General features: G+C 43.2%; 1 protein-coding gene across 3 annotated transcripts in view; it reads right to left on the minus strand.

Moving 5' to 3' along the window:
* The window catches only part of RAI14 (retinoic acid induced 14), a 134,351-nt gene that overhangs the window by 22,947 nt on the left and 92,409 nt on the right, over window positions 1-18,995 (minus strand). For 2 of the 3 annotated variants that reach the window (XM_058170172.1, XM_058170173.1), the window contains exons 4-8: window positions 8,860-8,948; window positions 6,860-6,924; window positions 5,365-5,422; window positions 3,871-3,941; window positions 35-141 (exon numbers count right to left, since the gene is read on the minus strand). In XM_058170172.1, coding sequence (XP_058026155.1) covers window positions 35-141; window positions 3,871-3,941; window positions 5,365-5,422; window positions 6,860-6,924; window positions 8,860-8,948 — 390 coding nt within the window. Of the gene's footprint in view, window positions 1-34; window positions 142-2,581; window positions 3,179-3,870; window positions 3,942-5,364; window positions 5,423-6,859; window positions 6,925-8,859; window positions 8,949-18,995 lie in introns of those variants that run through there. The other variant, XM_058170175.1, reaches the window with a different exon arrangement.

An 18,995-nucleotide genomic window follows, 5' to 3' on the forward strand; every position in this document is an offset into this window, starting at 1 on the left:
TAAAGAAGATGTGGAACGTGCCATTTAATCCTACCTTCCATTTTTGTCCCGGGAGTTGACGTCTGCCCCATGGTCTAGAAGGTATTTGCATACTTCAGCGTGGCCGTTTTGTACTGTCAGGAAGAAAGGCGTATTTCCATCCTGGAGAAAACATTGAAACAAATTATACCCTATTAATTATTCAATTGAACTCAAAGAATTCAACACATTTATAACAAGACGTGCACCACAGAAGTTGGATACATCCAGAAACTGGAAACAATGGAATACAATCCTTATTTAGAAGCTAGCTGTACAGAAACTCTACACACTTCATCAGTTATCAAAAGTCTAGTGTAGAAGTGGTTCTGATGCCACATGCCATGTGCAACCTTCAGCCCTAGGGTCACATGTAGTTCTCAACCTTTCACTTGCTATCTTCAGAAAGCCTCTTGACTGCAGAAAAAAATGGCATAGGGTTTTGGGTTTTTTTTGGTCATTTTGAGTATATATTACAACTGTCGTCTAACCCAAAAAATAGATGTATTACTTTAAAAAACCAACCAACAAGAAGTATTCCAATAAAAAACCCAGAGCAAAATGAAAAATCATGTCGAAGATATACAGCTTTATAATCTTAACATAACATAACATAACAACAGAGTTGGAAGGGACCTTGGAGGCCTTCTAGTCCAACCCCCTGCCCAGGCAGGAAACCCTACACCATCTCAGTCAGATGGTTATCCAACATTTTCTTAAAAATTTCCAGTGTTGGAGCATTCACAACTTCTGAAGGCAAGTCGTTCCACTTATTAATTGTTCTAACTGTCAGGAAATTTCTCCTTAGTTCTAAGTTGCTTCTTTCTTTGATCAGTTTCCACCCATTGCTTCTTGTTCTACCCTCAGGTGCTTTGGAGAACAGCCCGACTCCCTCTTCTTTGTGGCAGCCCCTGAGATATTGGAACACAGCTATCATGTCTCCCCTAGTCCTTCTTTTTGTTAAACTAGACATACCCAGTTCCTGCGTTCTTCATATGTTTTATCCTCCAGTCCCCTAATCATCTTTGTTGCTCTTCTCTGCACTCTTTCTAGAGTCTCAACATCTTTTTTACATCGTGGCGACCAAAACTGGATGCAATATTCCAAGTGTGGCCTTACCAAGGCATTATAAAGTGGTACTAACACTTCACGTGATCTTGATTCTATCCCTCTGTTTATGCAGCCCAGAACTGTGTTGGCTTTTTAAACAGCTGCTGCACACTGCTGGCTCATATCTAAATGGTTATCCACTAGGGTCTTATCTCAGTGACCTTTTGCACCCAAATGTTACATACCTTCCTTGCAATGAAATCTACCCTACCCATAGAATTGTTACCCATCCTATAGTAATATGCATGAAAAATCCAGTCGGTTCAGGTATTGTGTCTTATTTATTGTTATTTTTGGAGATCATGGGGGGGAAGGAAGAGTGTAACTCCATAGCACTAGCTTGGTCTTATCGGATAAGTTTCTCATCCAAGTACTAACCAGGTTTGTGCCTGCTTATCTTCAAACCAGACAAGTTGACCAAGTGTTGCCATCTACTGAACCTAAGCAGAACCTTCAAGCAGCTCCTGCTGCTCTCATGCTCATGGGACTGGTGTATATAACTTGAAACTCGACAAACAACCCACCCAGTTACTGGACTGAAAGGTAATACTAAAGCACAGGTGGCAAACTCGCCACATCACGTTGCCATCACGTGATATTTTGCAACGTTTTTCCCATTCGCGGAGCTGGGGTGGGTGTGGCCTGCGCATAACGTATCTGGCCTGCGGGCCACCAGTTTGGCACCTATTTACTAAAGGAAAAGTTGTGTGAGATTGTCATTATTGTTGTTCTTTATGCATAAAGGTATCGTTGAAAGAACTGGCAATCCAGCTTTGTTCAAAAGCCAATTTCAACCTTCTTTCTTTGAATGGAGTTGAATGGATTGCTTTACATAAAACAAGTAAGAAAAGTGAACCAAGAAGTTTAATAAGTTAGATAGTTCAGACATGGAATAAGAACACCATAAAGAAATTACAATGGCAATAGTCATCAGATGGAAATAAATATGACCCATGACTGCCAGTTGTTAAACAGCATTAAACTTGCCCCTCATTATGAAACTATTGCAATGTTATCCTTTTAATACTTAGATGAACGTTTCTCATTAATGCCTTCTGAATTTCTGATTCTGATGCAGAACCAGATACCAAAGTAAAAGCTAGCTCAGGGGTCTCCAACCTTGGCAACTTTAAGCCTGGAGGACTTCAACTCCCAGAAGCTGGCTGGGGAATTCTGGGAGTTGAAGTCCTCCAGGCTTAAAGTTGCCAAGGTTAGAGACCCCTGAGCTAGCATCACTTCTGAAAGTGAAATGAGTGATTAGAAATATCTATGTTGGGATATCTTCAACTGGACATGTCTCTTTGGCTCCTTTTCTGCAAAATTATTAAAAAACAGTAGAATAAGGAACGCCCCAAAAAATTGCTGACTAGGTTTTAATAATATTTCAGGAACTGAAAGATGCTTAAAAACTTAAAAGGATAAAAGAATTGCCAATGAAATCATAATTACATACCGCATCTTTGATGTTAATTGGACACTTGTGTTCACACAGGTGCTGAGTTATTTGAAGGCAGCCATAGGCAGCTTAAGGGGAGAAAAAGAATCGCAAAATTAGAAGATCTGCAGTATATACTCTTAAATTCACCTGTTTGTCAGTTTGTAACCTTCAACGGACTAGTAGTAAAGATAAGTAGAACCCACCCCTGGTCACAGCCCCATGGTCATCATTTCCAGAGCTCCCCGTCAGTTTCTCACAAGGTAATTCAAAGGGGAAGCCAGCAAAAATTTGGAAGTCACCGTAAGGTGCCTCACCAGTCTTCTCAAGAAAGCAGAACTCTTGAAACAGAAACCATTTCCAAAGGAACGTTTATTGGAAAGATTGTGATAGCAAGAGATGTCAGCAGGAACTGAGTTTTCCCCGCTCAAAACGTTAGATTAAACCATTGCAGACAGAGCACCTCCCAAAGTCCAATTCATCATTGAACCAATCCCGAGGTGTGAAGATGTTATAGGAAACTCAGGCCGAGAAGGTGATAAACACCGGTCTCCAAGGCAACTCTGCTGCTTTTCTCCAGAGACGAGATAACGCAGCTGGCTGGAGGCACATTCCTTTCCTCCCCTCCCAAGGTCCTGAAAGTTACAGCCAGGCAAAGCAAGGAATAGAACCGGAAACACACACACACACCCCGTATAGAAATCCCCCAAGCCTCCCCCCTCCCCCCAGAATGACAGCGTCCCTATAGGAATCTATGGGACCTGACAGTCACTCCCATTTTCAGTGCTATTTTATCAATCTGTTGTCATTTTGCTCGTCTGTTTAGGTAAAGAAGTATCTCTGAAACAATAACCCAATGTGCCATGGGTTGACTAGTCCTTTTTTAAAGCCCTTTTAGAAAGTCACTTCAATGTGGAGCTGCACCAGGTGCAGCTTTATCATATTTTCATGGACTAGCCCAGGGGTCTCTAACCTTGGCAACTTTAAGCCTGGAGGACTTCAACTCCCAGAAGCTGGCTGGGGAATTCTGGGAGTTGAAGTCCTCCAGGCTTAAAGTTGCCAAGGTTGGAGACCCCTGAGCTAGCATCACTTCTGAAAGTGAAATGAGTGATTAGAAATATCTATGTTGGGATATCTTCAACTGGACATGTCTCTTTGGCTCCTTTTCTGCAGAATTATTAAAAAACAGTAGAATAAGGAACGCCCCAAAAAATTGCTGACTAGGTTTTAATAATATTTCAGGAACTGAAAGATGCTTAAAAACTTAAAAGGATAAAAGAATTGCCAATGAAATCATAATTACATACCGCATCTTTGATGTTAATTGGACACTTGTGTTCACACAGGTGCTGAGTTATTTGAAGGCAGCCATAGGCAGCTTAAGGGGAGAAAAAGAATCGCAAAATTAGAAGATCTGCAGTATATACTCTTAAATTCACCTGTTTGTCAGTTTGTAACCTTCAACGGACTAGTAGTAAAGATAAGTAGAACCCACCCCTGGTCACAGCCCCATGGTCATCATTTCCAGAGCTCCCCGTCAGTTTCTCACAAGGCAATTCAAAGGGGAAGCCAGCAAAAATTTGGAAGTCACCGTAAGGTGCCTCACCAGTCTTCTCAAGAAAGCAGAACTCTTGAAACAGAAACCATTTCCAAAGGAACGTTTATTGGAAAGATTGTGATAGCAAGAGATGTCAGCAGGAACTGAGTTTTCCCCGCTCAAAACATTAGATTAAACCATTGCAGACAGAGCACCTCCCAAAGTCCAATTCATCATTGAACCAATCCCAAGGTGTGAAGATGTTATAGGAAACTCAGGCACACCGGTCTCCAAGGCAACTCTGCTGCTTTTCTCCAGAGACGAGATAACGCAGCTGGCTGGAGGCAACATTCCTTTCCTCCCCTCCCAAGGTCCTGAAAGTTACAGCCAGGCAAAGCAAGGAATAGAACCGGAAACACACCCCCCCCCCCGTATAGAAATCCCCCAAGCCTCCCCCTTCCCCCCAGAATGACAGCGTCCCTATAGGAATCTATGGGACCTGACAGTCACTCCCATTTTCAGTGCTATTTTATCAATCTGTTGTCATTTTGCTCGTCTGTTTAGGTAAAGAAGTATCTCTGAAACAATGACCCAATGTGCCATGGGTTGACTAGTCCTTTTTTAAAGCCCTTTTAGAAAGTCACTTCAGTGTGGAGCTGCACCAGGTGACTATATTTATCATATTTTCATGGACTAGCCCAGGGGTCTCCAACCTTGGCAACTTTACGACCTGTGGACTTCAACTCTCAGAATTCCTCAGCCAGCTTTGCTGGAGATCCCTGGGCTAGATCATAATTTGTTGCTAGAACTATGCAGTGCTTCAGATTTGAAGTCAAAAGGGTGCTTCAGAGCATGTAGCACATCAATGTAGCAGCCTCATGTTTTCCCAGGATAGTGCAGCTCTAACGGCAATCACGTGATTGAAGGACACTGCAAAGGCTGTAAGTGGACCACAAAGGCCAATAAATTTAATAAATAAATAACATTATCTTTTCAGCATCATTGTTATTTTAGTCCTTCACAAATGGTCAGTAAGTGAGGACTACCTCTATCCGGTTCCATTGGATATTTACTCAGCAAAGCTCATTTAACCACGTCTTTACTATGGGAATAAAATGAAAGCAGTTAAAATAATCAGTGACCTGATGTAGTCAATTCAGTCTTATCCTTCTTGTTTGTCAAAGTTCTTTCTGAACTTTAAGCAGAAGGCACAAATTATACTAGATTTATGTTAATGGATAGAAGCAAAATGATTATGTAATACCTGCATAGTGTAAAGCGGTTTTTCCCGAGCTATCTGTGTTCTCTGCTGGACATTTGGACTGTAGAATGACAAAAAGAAGCCTTAGTAAAATATAGAACACAAAGGATTTGAAAGATAAATTGCAATACTGTATGGGAATCAAGTTTTGGGATGAATATCAAACTAGTTTTCAGAGTTATTCAGAATTAACTAGATGTTCAGGACAAAATTAATCTGAATGTTTTTAGAAAGGGATTAAATCCATTCTGCAGACTTGATCATCCAACAGTGCTTATTTGCAAGACTGCAAGAGGTGAAGGAATTTGCTTTTCATTGGTTGAAACTTAGAAAAGACATGTCAAAAACAGATGTGAGCAATTAAGATATTACTAAATGTTTAACAAAAGAAAAAGGTCTATCTTTGACAGAAAAATCCATTTAGATTTCCAGCAAAAGAAAAATAAATGGACAAATGGTGCTGTTAGAGATTTCAGTTCTCTTAGGAAGTCTTCAGTCTTTCTAATTTAACTGGTTTGTTCTAGCACGCTTTCAGATTGGACTGGCTACAGTGCTGGAATTTCCTGAAGATTTCTTATCTGAGTGCTAACCAAGTTCATGCCTTCTTAACATCTGAACACAATGTCAGTTCTGAACTTAGTAGGTGGTTTTGTGCCCCTTGTATATCAGTCCTACCCAAAAAAATGCTGACTAAAGACTATAGTGAGTCTAGAATTAGAAAGGAGGGCAGATATTACAACATTAGACAGAGGACCGAACTCCATTCACAGGAGACAATATATTCTATTTTTAGAGACTGCCCTTCTCTCCATCTCATTCTGTAGTGTACCATTTTGGGAAGAGTGGAAAACTGTATAGAAATCTGATACCAACATCTAATGGCATGGATGGGTCTATGCCAGGATCCAGCCAAGAAGATTTTCCCACCCTATTGTAAAAATAAAAAGCTTGATTCATGGCTTAAGTTTTGCTATCAGATGTGAAGAAACCAGACAACCACTACTTTCAACTAACAAATCTAGCACTTTCCACAACAAACAATTTCTTTAGGCAATTGCAGCTCTTCTTATTCTGTAGCCCAGGGGTCTTCAAATTTGGCAGCTTTAAGACTTGTGGACTTCAACTCCCAGAATTCTCCAGCCAGCATAGCATAGCTGGCTAGAGAATTCTGGGAGTTGCAGTCCACAAGTCTTAAAGCTACCATGTTTTGAGGACCCTTGCTCTAGCCTGACATCAAATAATTTTTGTCAGATGTTAAAAGTTAACATTTACCACTCCCAGTGGTGCAAAGGAAAGCAGCAAACAACCATATAATCTAAGGATCTCCTATTCACAAGCCCTGGACTTAAAACAATTCAGTGATTTAGATGGACCCTGTTGGAAACTCTTAAATCCATTTAACTGACTACTTACAGACAGAAGCTTAATGCAGGCTGTCACTTAATCAGAAAACTAGAAGTGTTGGGGGGCTGGGGGTGGAGGAAATAAAGCACCTCACCTGAAGAAGTCTCTTGACGCAGTCAACATGGTTATTCTTAGCCGCAAGATGCAAAGCATTGTGCCCTATGTAAATATTTCATAATTATTTCAGGCCCACTGAAAACAGTACTAAAAATAAAATGAATATTGTTCAAAACCTTAGCTTGAAGTATTAAGTGGGTATGTTTTTATATTAAAAAATCTGAAGCATACTGATGAAATATAATCTATCTACTTATCTAGCTATCCATCTATCCATCTGTCCATCCATTCATCCATCCATCCATCCATCTATCCATCTATCCATCCATCCATCCATCCATCCATCCATCCATCCATCCATCCATCCATCCATCTCACCTTTAAACTGCCTGTCTCCCTCACAGAGTTATAGGAGTGACAAAAGCAGACCCAGAAATAATCAACAAATGTATTAATATTCTCTTCCCTATTTCCAAGATTAGGTAAATGTTACCATTAAATGAGAATAAAAAACATCTGGCTTAATCCATTTGTACTTGGTTTAAACCTTGCTTAAATGCTACGTATACATCTTACAGAAAGAGATGGGCTTCAGAGAATCTGAAGGAGTGAAACCAAAGAGCAGGCTATAATTTGGCTACAGCAAGTCTGCCCTCAGATTTCAGTATTTATAGAATTTTTGGTTCTATAAATTGATAGACTGTTGACTGATTGACTGTTGATTCCAGTCACAGTAATCATAAGCTGAAATTAGTTTGTTCATTAGATGTATGTGGCTGTCCATCTCAACCACATGATTCTTGGTGGCTCACAATATTAAAAATAATAAAGCACATTAAAAAAAATCACATAAAGTATATAGCCTGCCATGAAAAAACTAAAAAAACATCATAAAATCGACATAACCAGAAACATCATACAGTCAACACAATTAGATGATGGGCTCCACCAGAAATCCAGGGTTCAAGCACAGAACCAAGTCATCAAGGCTTTAAGGTTGGAACCATTCTAATTTCCAGAAAGATAATGTTCCTTAAGATGGACATCTGTCATGGGCCCTGCTAAATGGTACTTCCTAGCAGATGGGACCTGGAGCAAGCCTCTCCTGTCATACCAAATTGTACTGAAAGAATCAACCAAGGAGAGATAAATTGGTCAAAGTCCTAAAAATTATGGTACATCCCAAACAAACAAAACAAACAAAATAAAACAAGGTTGTGGAGCAGAGCAGAATACAGTTGTAGAACTTGTGAGTAGGATGCATTAATAATAATAACTAAGTATCGTTCATGCCATTTCTGGTTAAGTCAACTGGGGAGCTTAATTTGAGATACTGGAAAGCTGCTATTAATCAGAATACAAATATTTATTGGAAACAGAATAATGATTTAGCACAATGCAGCCTTTCTCATTCCTGCATTCTCCAGAAGTGTTGGCTACAACTCAAATGTTCAATTAGCTGCTAATGTGAACTCTAGTCTAATATAACCTGTGCAGAACTAGATATGGGAACGCTGAACTTATATACATCCATATATAGGTCCAAAACATCCATGTGTGTCAATTCAATCACATCCATACACTTGCTTAACTTTGGAGTATTTGGATGCATTTAAGTAACATGGGGGGCTGGCTGGAAATGAATGTACCTGGAGGGTATTAGACTAAAGAACGTAGAAGTCAATCCTTCAAGGTAGACCAGACTAAGGAACCAAACAATGTCTAATACTACTTTTATTGTAAATTTATAGTAAATTTTTTGTATATTTATGGTAGTAAAATCTTGCAAGTCAGAATGTGCCTCTCTCTCCTTCTTTGTGTGAACTCAAATGAAGATTGTCTGAGAAGTTTGCATACATAACAGTTCGGCCTGGGCTCAGGTTTCCTTTATCCAACTGTTGCCTTGGCAGTGATTCTTCCTTCTGTCCCTCTGCTTTTACAACTGCTATGTGCCACGAAAGCAAAGAATATGCCCATCTGCGCATGTGCATGCATACAAACGTTGTATCTTTTCACATTAACAGATAATTTGAGTACCTGTTCCATCCAGAATTGTAACCTCTGCACCATGTGTAATCATAAGCCTGAGACATTCACTATATCCTTTAGAGGCAGCAAGATGGAAGCTGAAAGAAAGAATTATAAAGTCTTTAGCCAGTTCCATAATAAGTGATAAGAAAATGTGGTTGGTGGATCACATCAATCTTTGCCTTAGACAGAGTTTGCTTGAATAATATATGTATCTCCTACTTTAATTCTAAGAACTCAAGGAATTGTGCTCACAGTAAGATGAAAATTAAATTGCAAGGCAGTATTGAGTGCCTCGGGGTCACCCAATACAATTCAGAGTCAAGGAGGGACGTATATTTAGGTTTCCCCAGGGCCGGTTTGACCCACTTAGCAGAATGATGCTCATAAAAAAATCATAATTAAAAAGCTTAGAGCAGATGCCACTCAAAAACATTCTTAGTATCCTAAAATAAGCACTTTTGGAAGCTTTTAGGAATAATGGCGAGCAGCTAAAAGTTTCATTAATAAAATCAGTAAAAATAAACCGTTAGAATTTTCAGTATAACAAAGATCTGAAACTTAACTCCGATGATCTGTTAAGACCACCAACTGTGTTTAGAGCCAAGGAGAGAAATTAACTCTAGGGCGAGTTAAAAGTCTTCCATATTAAAACATTTCAAACAGGGAGAAAAAAAAGATTATAATCCTGCAAAAGTCTAAGGGGAGGGGAGGCCTTCAGAATAACTTAGTCAAAACTTTTTTAAAAACCAGGATGTTTAGGATTGTGAAACACCTGTTCTGATCCTAGTTATAACTGTCCATTAAATAATACTTGACATTTCAACATTACAAAAACTCATAATTGAAAAGAACTATTGATTACAGACCTCTGGAATCTTATAGAAAAGGGATACTTACCTTGCCTTCCTAAAGAAATACACAATTCTCTGCAGAATGTTGATAAACCAGAAATAAAATGTTCATATAACCAGAACACCTCCTCAACTGGCAATCAACACCCAGATAAGCAAGGGTTAACTCGAAGATTAACACCACACAAACAATCAAGCAGTAAACATTACATTAATCAAGGAACTACCAACTCAGATAAACAAAAGTCTAATCAAGGAACTATCAAGGAGAAAATATCACTCCCACCAATACTGACAGGTGAAGTTACTGTATATAAAACAGAAAGCAAAATCCACTCCCCACTTTCTTGCAGAATGTTCTTCAGTGCAAATGGAGCTGGTCCATATACAAAGATAACCAAGATGCTGAAACTGTAAGGCACTACATATTTAATTCCAATGAAAACTATCATTCCAAACGATATCCTGTTGCCAAGCCAATTCCCTTCTCCAAACGGATATCACGATGATTTCTAAGTTATCTTATATGCCGAAGCTCTCCCAAAATGGTTTATGTTCACAAATAAATAAACATTAAAACATTTAACTCCAATAAAATATCAATCTAAAATCTGGTTCATGTAGAAATATACGCTTGTACTGATTTCGTGACTATTTATTATTTATTTATTTATTTTATTAGATTTTTATACCGCCCTTCTCCCGAAGGACTCAGGGCGGTGTACAGCCAAATAGTAAAAAAAAAACCACAATATACACATTAAAACAAAACTAAAACCAAGCATATTGCAAAGATGGCCGAAATTTAAAACAATTTAAGACCCTAAAATTCATAAATAGCCCCAATTAAAAATTTAATAAAACTTTTAAGCCAGTCCCGCTTGAATAAATAGGTGCGTTTTCAGCACACGGCGAAAAGTCCGAAGATCAGGCACTTGACGTAAACCAGGGGGAAGTTCGTTCCAAAGTGTAGGAGCTCCAACAGAGAAGGCCCTAGCCCTGGGGGCCGCCAGCCGACATTGTTTGGCGGACGGCACCCTGAGAAGGCCCTCTCTGTGTGAGCGTACGGATTGGTGGGAGACATAAGGTAACAGCAGGCGGTCCCGTAAGTACCCGGGCCCTAAGCCATGGAGCGCTTTAAAGGTGGTAACCAAAATCTTAAAGCGCACCCGAAAGACCACAGGAAGCCAGTGCACACTGCGCAGGATTGGTGTTACTTGGGAGCAATGAGTTGCTCCCACTATTACCCGCGCAGCTGCATTCTGGACTAGCTGCAGCCTCCGGGTGTACTTTAAGGGCAGCCCCATGTAGAGAGCATTGCAGTAATCCAAACGGGAAGTGACAAGAGCATGACTATTTGCAGTTATGACGGTGATGAAAACATAATTTGGCGACCAATCCTTGCATTTACAGGCCTGTAAAGCATGTTCAATAGAAGAAAATAATTGTAGCTCAGGGTTGACCTGTGGGATCCTTGGTGCCCTCTGAGCTTAAGAGACATTTCATCAAGTTGATTGTGTCAATTGTTGTGGCTAAAGATGGTCATGCTGTATCAGGTTTCCAAATGGCTAGGTTAACTTGTGGTAGAAAGAATAGAAACTTTCAAGTGTTGTAAAGGCTAACCTGTAAGTCTCACACACACTATGACTACAGTCCACCTCTTCAAATTCATAAAATGTTGTCTTCATCATAGGCACTTCATCAGCTCCCTCAGAAAAGGGAGCGTTGTCTTACCTGAACGTCCCTTCTTGGAGAGGGGAAAACGGCCGTCAGGAATGGGTTAATCTCCTCGTTTGCTGATTGGACCGAGTCTTGAAAGTTGTTGCTTATGGTCCCCGCCCTCTCTTTCCTTCCAGCTTTTTCGGCGAGGATCCAGGCGTAGGCCCTCGTGTAGTACTGAAATGAGAAAGAATTAGTGCCCTCCCGCCCCCACCTCTACCTGGACAGACGCCATGGGTGGGGCTGACGGCCGTTTTCCCCTCTCCAAGAAGGGACGTTCAGGTAAGACAACGCTCCCTTCTCTCTGTCGGGGAAAACGGCCGTCAGGAATGGGACATACCCAAGCTTAATGTCCTACCGGGAGGGATGATGGCGGCCTGTCATTGTTGAGAGAGGACCGTCTGTAGGACGCGTCTGCCAAACGCAGCGTCGGCCGATGCATAGGAATCCACCCGGTAGTGTCGAATAAACGAAGAGGGAGTAGACCACGTCGCCGCTCTGCAGATCTCATCGATCGATGCCTGGGCGCCCCAAGCTGCCGTTGAAGCCGCACTCCTGGTCGAGTGTGCCGTAATATTGCGAGGCACCGGTAGAGACAGATTCTCATAAGCCGTGGCTATCGTAGCTCTGATCCACCTAGCGAGAACCGATTTGGTCACTTTTAGGCCCATAGAAAGTGGTTGGAACGACACAAAGAGAGCCTCCGTTTTACGGAACGACGCCGTACGATCAATGTAGATCTTCAATGCTCTCCTTACGTCCAGAGTGTGCCACACTTTTTCTAAGTGATGCCTGGGATTCGGACAGAAGTCAGGTAAAACTATTTCTTGAGCTCTATGGAACTGACTGTTAACTTTAGGGAGAAAGGTAGAGTCCAGTCGTAACACCACTCTATCGTTGAAGAACTTACAGAGATCATGTCGCACAGACAGTGCCGACAGTTCTGATATCCTGCGAGCCGAGGTAATGGCAATTAGAAAGGCGACTTTGAGCGACAGAAACCGAAGAGATGATTCCCTCAGTGGTTCAAAGGGTGTCCTGGTCAGAGCGTTGAGCACTGCGTTCAATCGCCAGGTTGGAAAACGATGGACTACCGGAGGGTTGATATTAGAAGCTCCCCGGAGAAACTGTTGAATGTGAGGTTCCTTTGAAAGAGGAATGAGTGACCCGCATCTCAATACTGAAGAAATCGCCGCCACTTGTCTTTTGAGTGTATTGGTCGCCAGCCCGGCATCGAGACCTCGCTGCAGAAAAGCCAGAATGTCTAGCACTGAAGCCTCAGATGCTACTGTCCCCTGTGACGTGCACCAGTCAACGAAGACGCGCCAAGTGGCCTCATAAATCCTTTTGGTAGAATCCCGGCGTGAGGCCAGCATAGTTGGAATGGCTTGGCATGGGACCTTTGCCCTAGTTAAGATGCCCCGCTCAATCTCCACACGGCTAGACGTAACCATTGCGGATCGGGATGTAAGACAGGTCCCTGGTGGAGAGAAACCTGGTCGTCCGGTATCCTCCAAGGTTCTCGGATTGAGAGAGAGATCAGATCTGCAAACCAGGGTCTCCTGGACCAGAATGGGGCGACCAATATCAACTCCGCCTTTTCTGTGAGTAGTTTTCTTATCACCCGAGGGATCAGTGGAATAGGTGGAAAGGCATACAGGAGACCCGGCGGCCACTTGCTGCGGAGGGCATCCACTGACTCCGCCCCCCGAGAGCGGAACCTCGAAAAGAACCGAGGAACTTGATTGTTGGAGTGGGAGGCGAACAAATCCACCCGTGGAAGCCCGAAGCGGTTTGATAACTCCTGGAAGTTCGCTGGGGACAATGACCATTCCGAATGATCGATGGTCCGACGACTGAGGGAGTCCGCCGTGCAATTGTCTGTTCCCGCAATGTGTTCCGCTTTCAAAGAGCGCAAGTGGGATTCGGTCCAATGACCGAGGGCGAGCGCTTCCGTCATAAGCGAGCGAGAATGAGTGCCACCCCACCTGTTTATATGCGCCTTTGCCGTCACGTTGTCCGTGAGGACGAGGACATCCCTGTCCTGGATAAGATCCTTGAATGCCAGAAGAGCCAGACGTATGGCACGTAATTCCAGAAAGTTGATGCCATGATGGCATTCCGATGGAGACCACTTGCCCTGGGCTAGGTGTTGATCGAGATGCGCTCCCCATCCCGAAAGACTGGCGTCGGTGGAGATGACCAGTCTCGCTGGCTCTCTGAAGACTGAGCCTCTGGCTAACATCTCTGGATTCCACCAGGTCAAAGAGTCGGCCACCTCCCGTGGAAGAGTCACCCGGCGTCTTGATGAGCTGCGACGTTCCCTTTGATGTGGCAAGAGGAACCACTGAAGGGGCCGACTATGAAGGCGAGACCAAGGAACAACATCGTACGACGAAACCATTTTCCCAAGAAGCTTAGAAAGTTGATCTAATGGAACTGTATGTGACAACCTAGAGATACAGGCCAACTCAGCCAAATTAGCTTGACGTTCTGTCGACAAATAGACCATTGATTTACGTGAATCTATTTGCGCCCCTAAGTGTGTGATGATGGTAGAAGGAACTAAGTGACTCTTATCCCAGTTTATCGAGAACCCGTGTGATTGTAATATCTCTATGGTCAAGGCTATATCCCTATTTGCTCTTTCCCTTGAGGTTGACAAAATGAGAATATCATCTAGGTAAGCCTGAAGCCTAACTGGAAACCCCCGAATATGGGCCAACAGGACCGCCATGACTTTAGTAAAAACTCTGGGGGCCGAAGATAACCCGAAGGGTAGAGCCCTATACTGAAAATGAAAACCCTTAAAACAAAACCTAAGAAATTTACGGTGATCTTTCCTAATAGGAATGTGCAGATAGGCCTCCGTCAAATCAATGGAAGCCATGTAATCCCCTTGTCGGATGCACTCTAAGATGGAACGTAAAGAGTGCATCTTGAAGCGGTGGTACACAATGAATTTGTTCAGGGCTTTCAGGTCAAGGATAGCTCTCCATCCCCCCGACGGTTTGCTTACTACGAAGAGTCTGGAATAGAACCCCTGTTTCTGTTGATTAAAGGGGACCCTTTGAATGGCCCGGATAGAAAGAAGGTGACTAATCGCCGACTCCACAATGGAAGAGCTGGAAGAGCGGTTAGAAACAGGGCAACGTAAGAAAACCTTCGGGGGAGTGGAGATGAACTCTAAGGCCAGGCCCTCTCTGATGGTTTGTAAGACCCACCTATCTGAAGTAGAAGCCTCCCATTGGGAATAAAATTTAGCTAACCTGCCTCCAATGGGTATATCCGCCAAGCTATTATTTGAAGCGGTTAAACGGTTTACCCCGTCCCCCCCGGAAAGGTTTACGGGAGGAGAATTTGTATCCTGTTCTGACCTGGTCGGTCCGTTGGGAGGTCCCTCTGTACTGTGAAAATCCTTGTCGACGCGACCCAGATCCTCCGAATTCTTGGCCTCGAAAGGAGGAAGAAGAAGAAGAAGAAGAAGCCGCCGGGGGACGAAAATAAGGTTGCTGTCTCAGTTCACCTCTGCGAGTCAAGGACGGCAGCACCTTTTTCTTGTCCTTAGTTTCCACTAGGATAGGGTCGAGAGGAGCTCCAAACAACTTTGAACCTGCGTAAGCTGAAGATGCCAGTCGCCACTTGTTCCTAGTATCTGCCTTCCAATGGCGCAACCATAAAAGCCGTCGGGATGTAACCGTCGACCCAATTGACTTAGCTGAGAACCTGGCTGCATTAAGCGTCGAGTCAGCTGAAAACTCCAAGGCTGCAATGACCTTGTTAAGGTCCTGGTGAGCTCTCACGTCCGACGTTGGTAATCGGCCCTGAAGTTGTTTGAGCCACATTAAAGATGCTCTATTGAAAAATGAAGACGCTATTGAGGACCTGATGGCCCAGGCCGATGCTTGATGGGACCTGACCAGGGATTGGTCAGCCCTTTTATCTTCGGGACGAAGAGCCTCATTCTCTGGACCCGTCACATGTGAGACCGTTGTAAGAGCAACAACAGGTGCATCCACCGAGGGTACTTGAAGAATGTTCTCTAGGTCAGGAGCACAGTTATAGAATTTTTTGTCTGTGGCACTGGGAAGAGAGCCCGAACTAGGATGAGACCACTGACGTTGTACCACATCCACAAACATCTTAGGTGCCGGAATGGCTTCTGTCACCACAGTGGGCTCCACAAAGAGATTAGATGAAGTGTTGGGTAAGGTCTGTGGATCCGCAGAATGAGCTTGCGAAGCCCCCAGTCCCGTAGTTGCCAATGCTTTGAATAAAAGCGAGCGGAACATGTGGGGTTTAAAAAGTCCCACAAATGATGGTTGGTCAGGACCAAGTCCTTCGTCTTCCGACCAAGCTTCTCCAGCTTCCTCCTCTGATGAAGAGACTTGGCCCTCCTCCTCCGAGGATTCTTCCCTATGAGGCCTGAACATTGCTGAAGCAGAACTTACAGTTTCCCTCTGCCTGTCTTTGCGCTGTGATTTGGAAGAAGATGCCATCTGGGACTCCCGATGCAGGGATTGTGCTAACTCCTGGCGTACGGCCTGTTGGATCATCAACCCAAAGGACTCGGGAAGTTGAAATACTGGTAATGTGTGCAAGCCAGTCTCCGGTTGCGACCTAGATGCTTCCGCCTCTTGAGATACCGTTACTGTTTGTTCTGTATCCCCTGGGTTGTCTTGGAGATCCATCTCCGACAGAGAACGGAATAAATGAGTAGTTCCAGGCTGAGTTTTATGCGGGGGGAATGATCTATCTGGAGACCAGGCCCCTGCATCCTGCATGTTCTGGATAATACATTCTGGGTCTAAGGGAGGTGGGATTTCTTGCCTTCCTTGCTTCCCTCCGCCTCTCGGGGAAGGTGACCTGAGGGCCCTCTTAGAAGCTCTAGAAAAGACCTTTTCTAGAGCCTTGTGCCGCCTTTCTTCTGCCCTCTCCCCCTTTTTGGCTCTGGACTTGGTTGCTTTCCGTCCCTTGGGAGGGGAAATTTGAGGGTTCGTTGAAGGGCCCTCCCCTGGATCCACCTGGGCCTGGAGTTCAGGGGATGCAGCCTCCATTTCTAGTTGAGTGGTAGTGGCGTCCGCCATCTTGGAAAACTCCCGCCAAAACTCCCAATATGAATGCCGAGTAAACGGCTCTAGGGAGATTGCCAAATGAGGCCCCTCTGACTCCTTTCTTAATATCTAGCCGCTTTTGTAGGTCGGACTGACCGCTCACTTGGTGGCTGCTGGTGCGGCAGTAATGGCTCCCCTCGGCGATCGAATGATAGGGAGACCGGAAACAAAGGCCGCACGGATCACTCACCTCGCTGCTCCTGGCGCTACAATATGACTCCCAGCGACCATCCGATCCTTAGAATGCCAAGGCAGCGAGCCTCCTGTCGGCAGAGAGCTTCAGGGATCTGCCCGTGAGCCTCTCCGATATGTGCCTTGCCTTGCCGAGGCTGCTGTTTCAGCGCGTCGGGAACCTGCCCGTGAGCGCCTCACAGCTGACCGGCGGGCCGCGAAGCCGCCGCGGCTTTCCCGGCGGCTGGGAAGTCAGACGCTTTAGCCTCTTGCAACCAATAAAAATAATAAAATAATAAAAGAAAAGAAATAAATAAATTAAAAGAAATTTGAAGCAACAACTAAACCTCTAGCCAATTAAACGCCCGAGGTTTAAAATCACACGACTGGTCCGTAGCAAAACCGAGTCGAAAAAGCTGGAAGGAAAGAGAGGGCGGGGACCATAAGCAACAACTTTCAAGACTCGGTCCAATCAGCAAACGAGGAGATTAACCCATTCCTGACGGCCGTTTTCCCCGACAGAGAGAAAGTGAATATTATGTAATGGCAGAGTTTTGGTACCTGTTATTCCATGGGAAATGGAAGGGGTTTTATGCAGTGGTGAAATTCAATTATTTTTACTACCGGTTCTGTGGGTGTGGCTTGGTGGGTATGGCAGAGGAAGGATACTGCAAAATCTCCATTGATTCCCACCCCACTCCAGGGGAAGGATACTGCAAAATCCCTATTCCCTCCCCATTCCTGTGGAAAAGATATTGCAAAATCTCCATTCCCACCCACTCTGGGATCAGTCAGAGGTGATATTTGCTGGTTCTCCAAACTACTCAAAATTTCCACTACCGGTTCTCCAGAACCTGTCAGAATCTGCTGGATTTCATCCCTGGTTTTATGTCTATGGAGATTATTCTCAGTCATCCAGCTCATGGTTGTCTCAAAGGTACTTTTTCAAAAAGCAACTGGACTTCTTCCCCTTAAGGAAGAGTGAAACATCTTTTTCCTCCTCAAGGGAAAAAATATAGTCGATTTGCCTTTTGAAAAACCACCTTAGAGGACAAGGTTTTTTTAATAGAGAAATAATTTATGGTAATGCTCCTTCATGTCTAACTAATGCTCTGTTCCCAGCGCACACAACATGGCAAACCTGGGCTTGTGTGAACCTTGGTTTTTTAGTAGTGTGTTTTCAAACATTAACAAAACTCACACAAGCAACTTGTGCTATAAACAGGTCTGTACACAAACAAAGGAATTTATGAAATAAGTTAGAAGTCACTGAAAAAAATGCTTTTTACTATATATGAGAAATAATGACCAAGAACATAAACTTGTTTACCAAGACACCAACAGGATGAATTTTTAAAACAGTTTGTTCCCATGAAATGTTCCCTGAACTATTTAAACACGGATGGTTAGGGAAAAGACCACGTCCTCATCAACAGCCCACTTCTAACTCTGCTAAGACAGAACACAATATACATTTCTGAACAAAATAAAATATATTAGAACTCAAAAGACATATGCAAGATAGAGATATCTTGTCATAGAAACGTGCAAACCACACTTCAGGAGAGTTTATATTTCAGCAGTATCTGCCTCAATTAAAATACTTGCATAGCAACAGTTTGGCTAAAGCAGTGACAGATTTAATCTTCATGCCAACTTCTCTGTTTGTGAAAGAAACTGTGCCAAGTGTAACACATTTCACTGTAACGAATTTTAGAGATAAACAAAAAGGCTGCTGGTAAAATGTGCATAACATACATGAATTTCCCTTTCTGGAATTTAAAGACTAGGTAAAAGGTACTTTACTTGTTCATAATGCAAAAATTATTTGGAGGGCCACATAATGGATAATGAAATCTATTTTCACATCATAAGAGTAGGTGGTCTGAAGACCTCCTAACCAGATTTATCAGTGGAGTCGAATTACTGATGACAGCTGCCAGCGATTGGGTCATAAAATGGTTTGCTGCAGATGCTGGGGAATGCAACCTCCTAATAAAATATTAAAATAAAATCTCACATCATCACCAAATCTTATTCCTCAAATAAGAATTTTAATTATTATTTTTTTACATAAGATCTCAGTCTCAGGATGAGACTCTCAAACTCCATGAGATTTTAGGATCTGAGAGTCCTTAGAGCTATCTGAGACTGGTTGTTTTCTTGCACATGTTTCATTACCCAAACTAGGTAACATCATCAGTGCTGATTACTTAGTTTGGGTAATGAAATGTCTGCAAGAAAACAACCAAGCTCAGAGATCACCAAGGGGCCCTCATTTCAACCC

The sequence above is a fragment of the Ahaetulla prasina genome, chromosome 2 (assembly GCF_028640845.1).
Source record: "Ahaetulla prasina isolate Xishuangbanna chromosome 2, ASM2864084v1, whole genome shotgun sequence".
In the NCBI taxonomy this organism is placed as follows: Eukaryota; Metazoa; Chordata; class Lepidosauria; order Squamata; family Colubridae; genus Ahaetulla; species Ahaetulla prasina.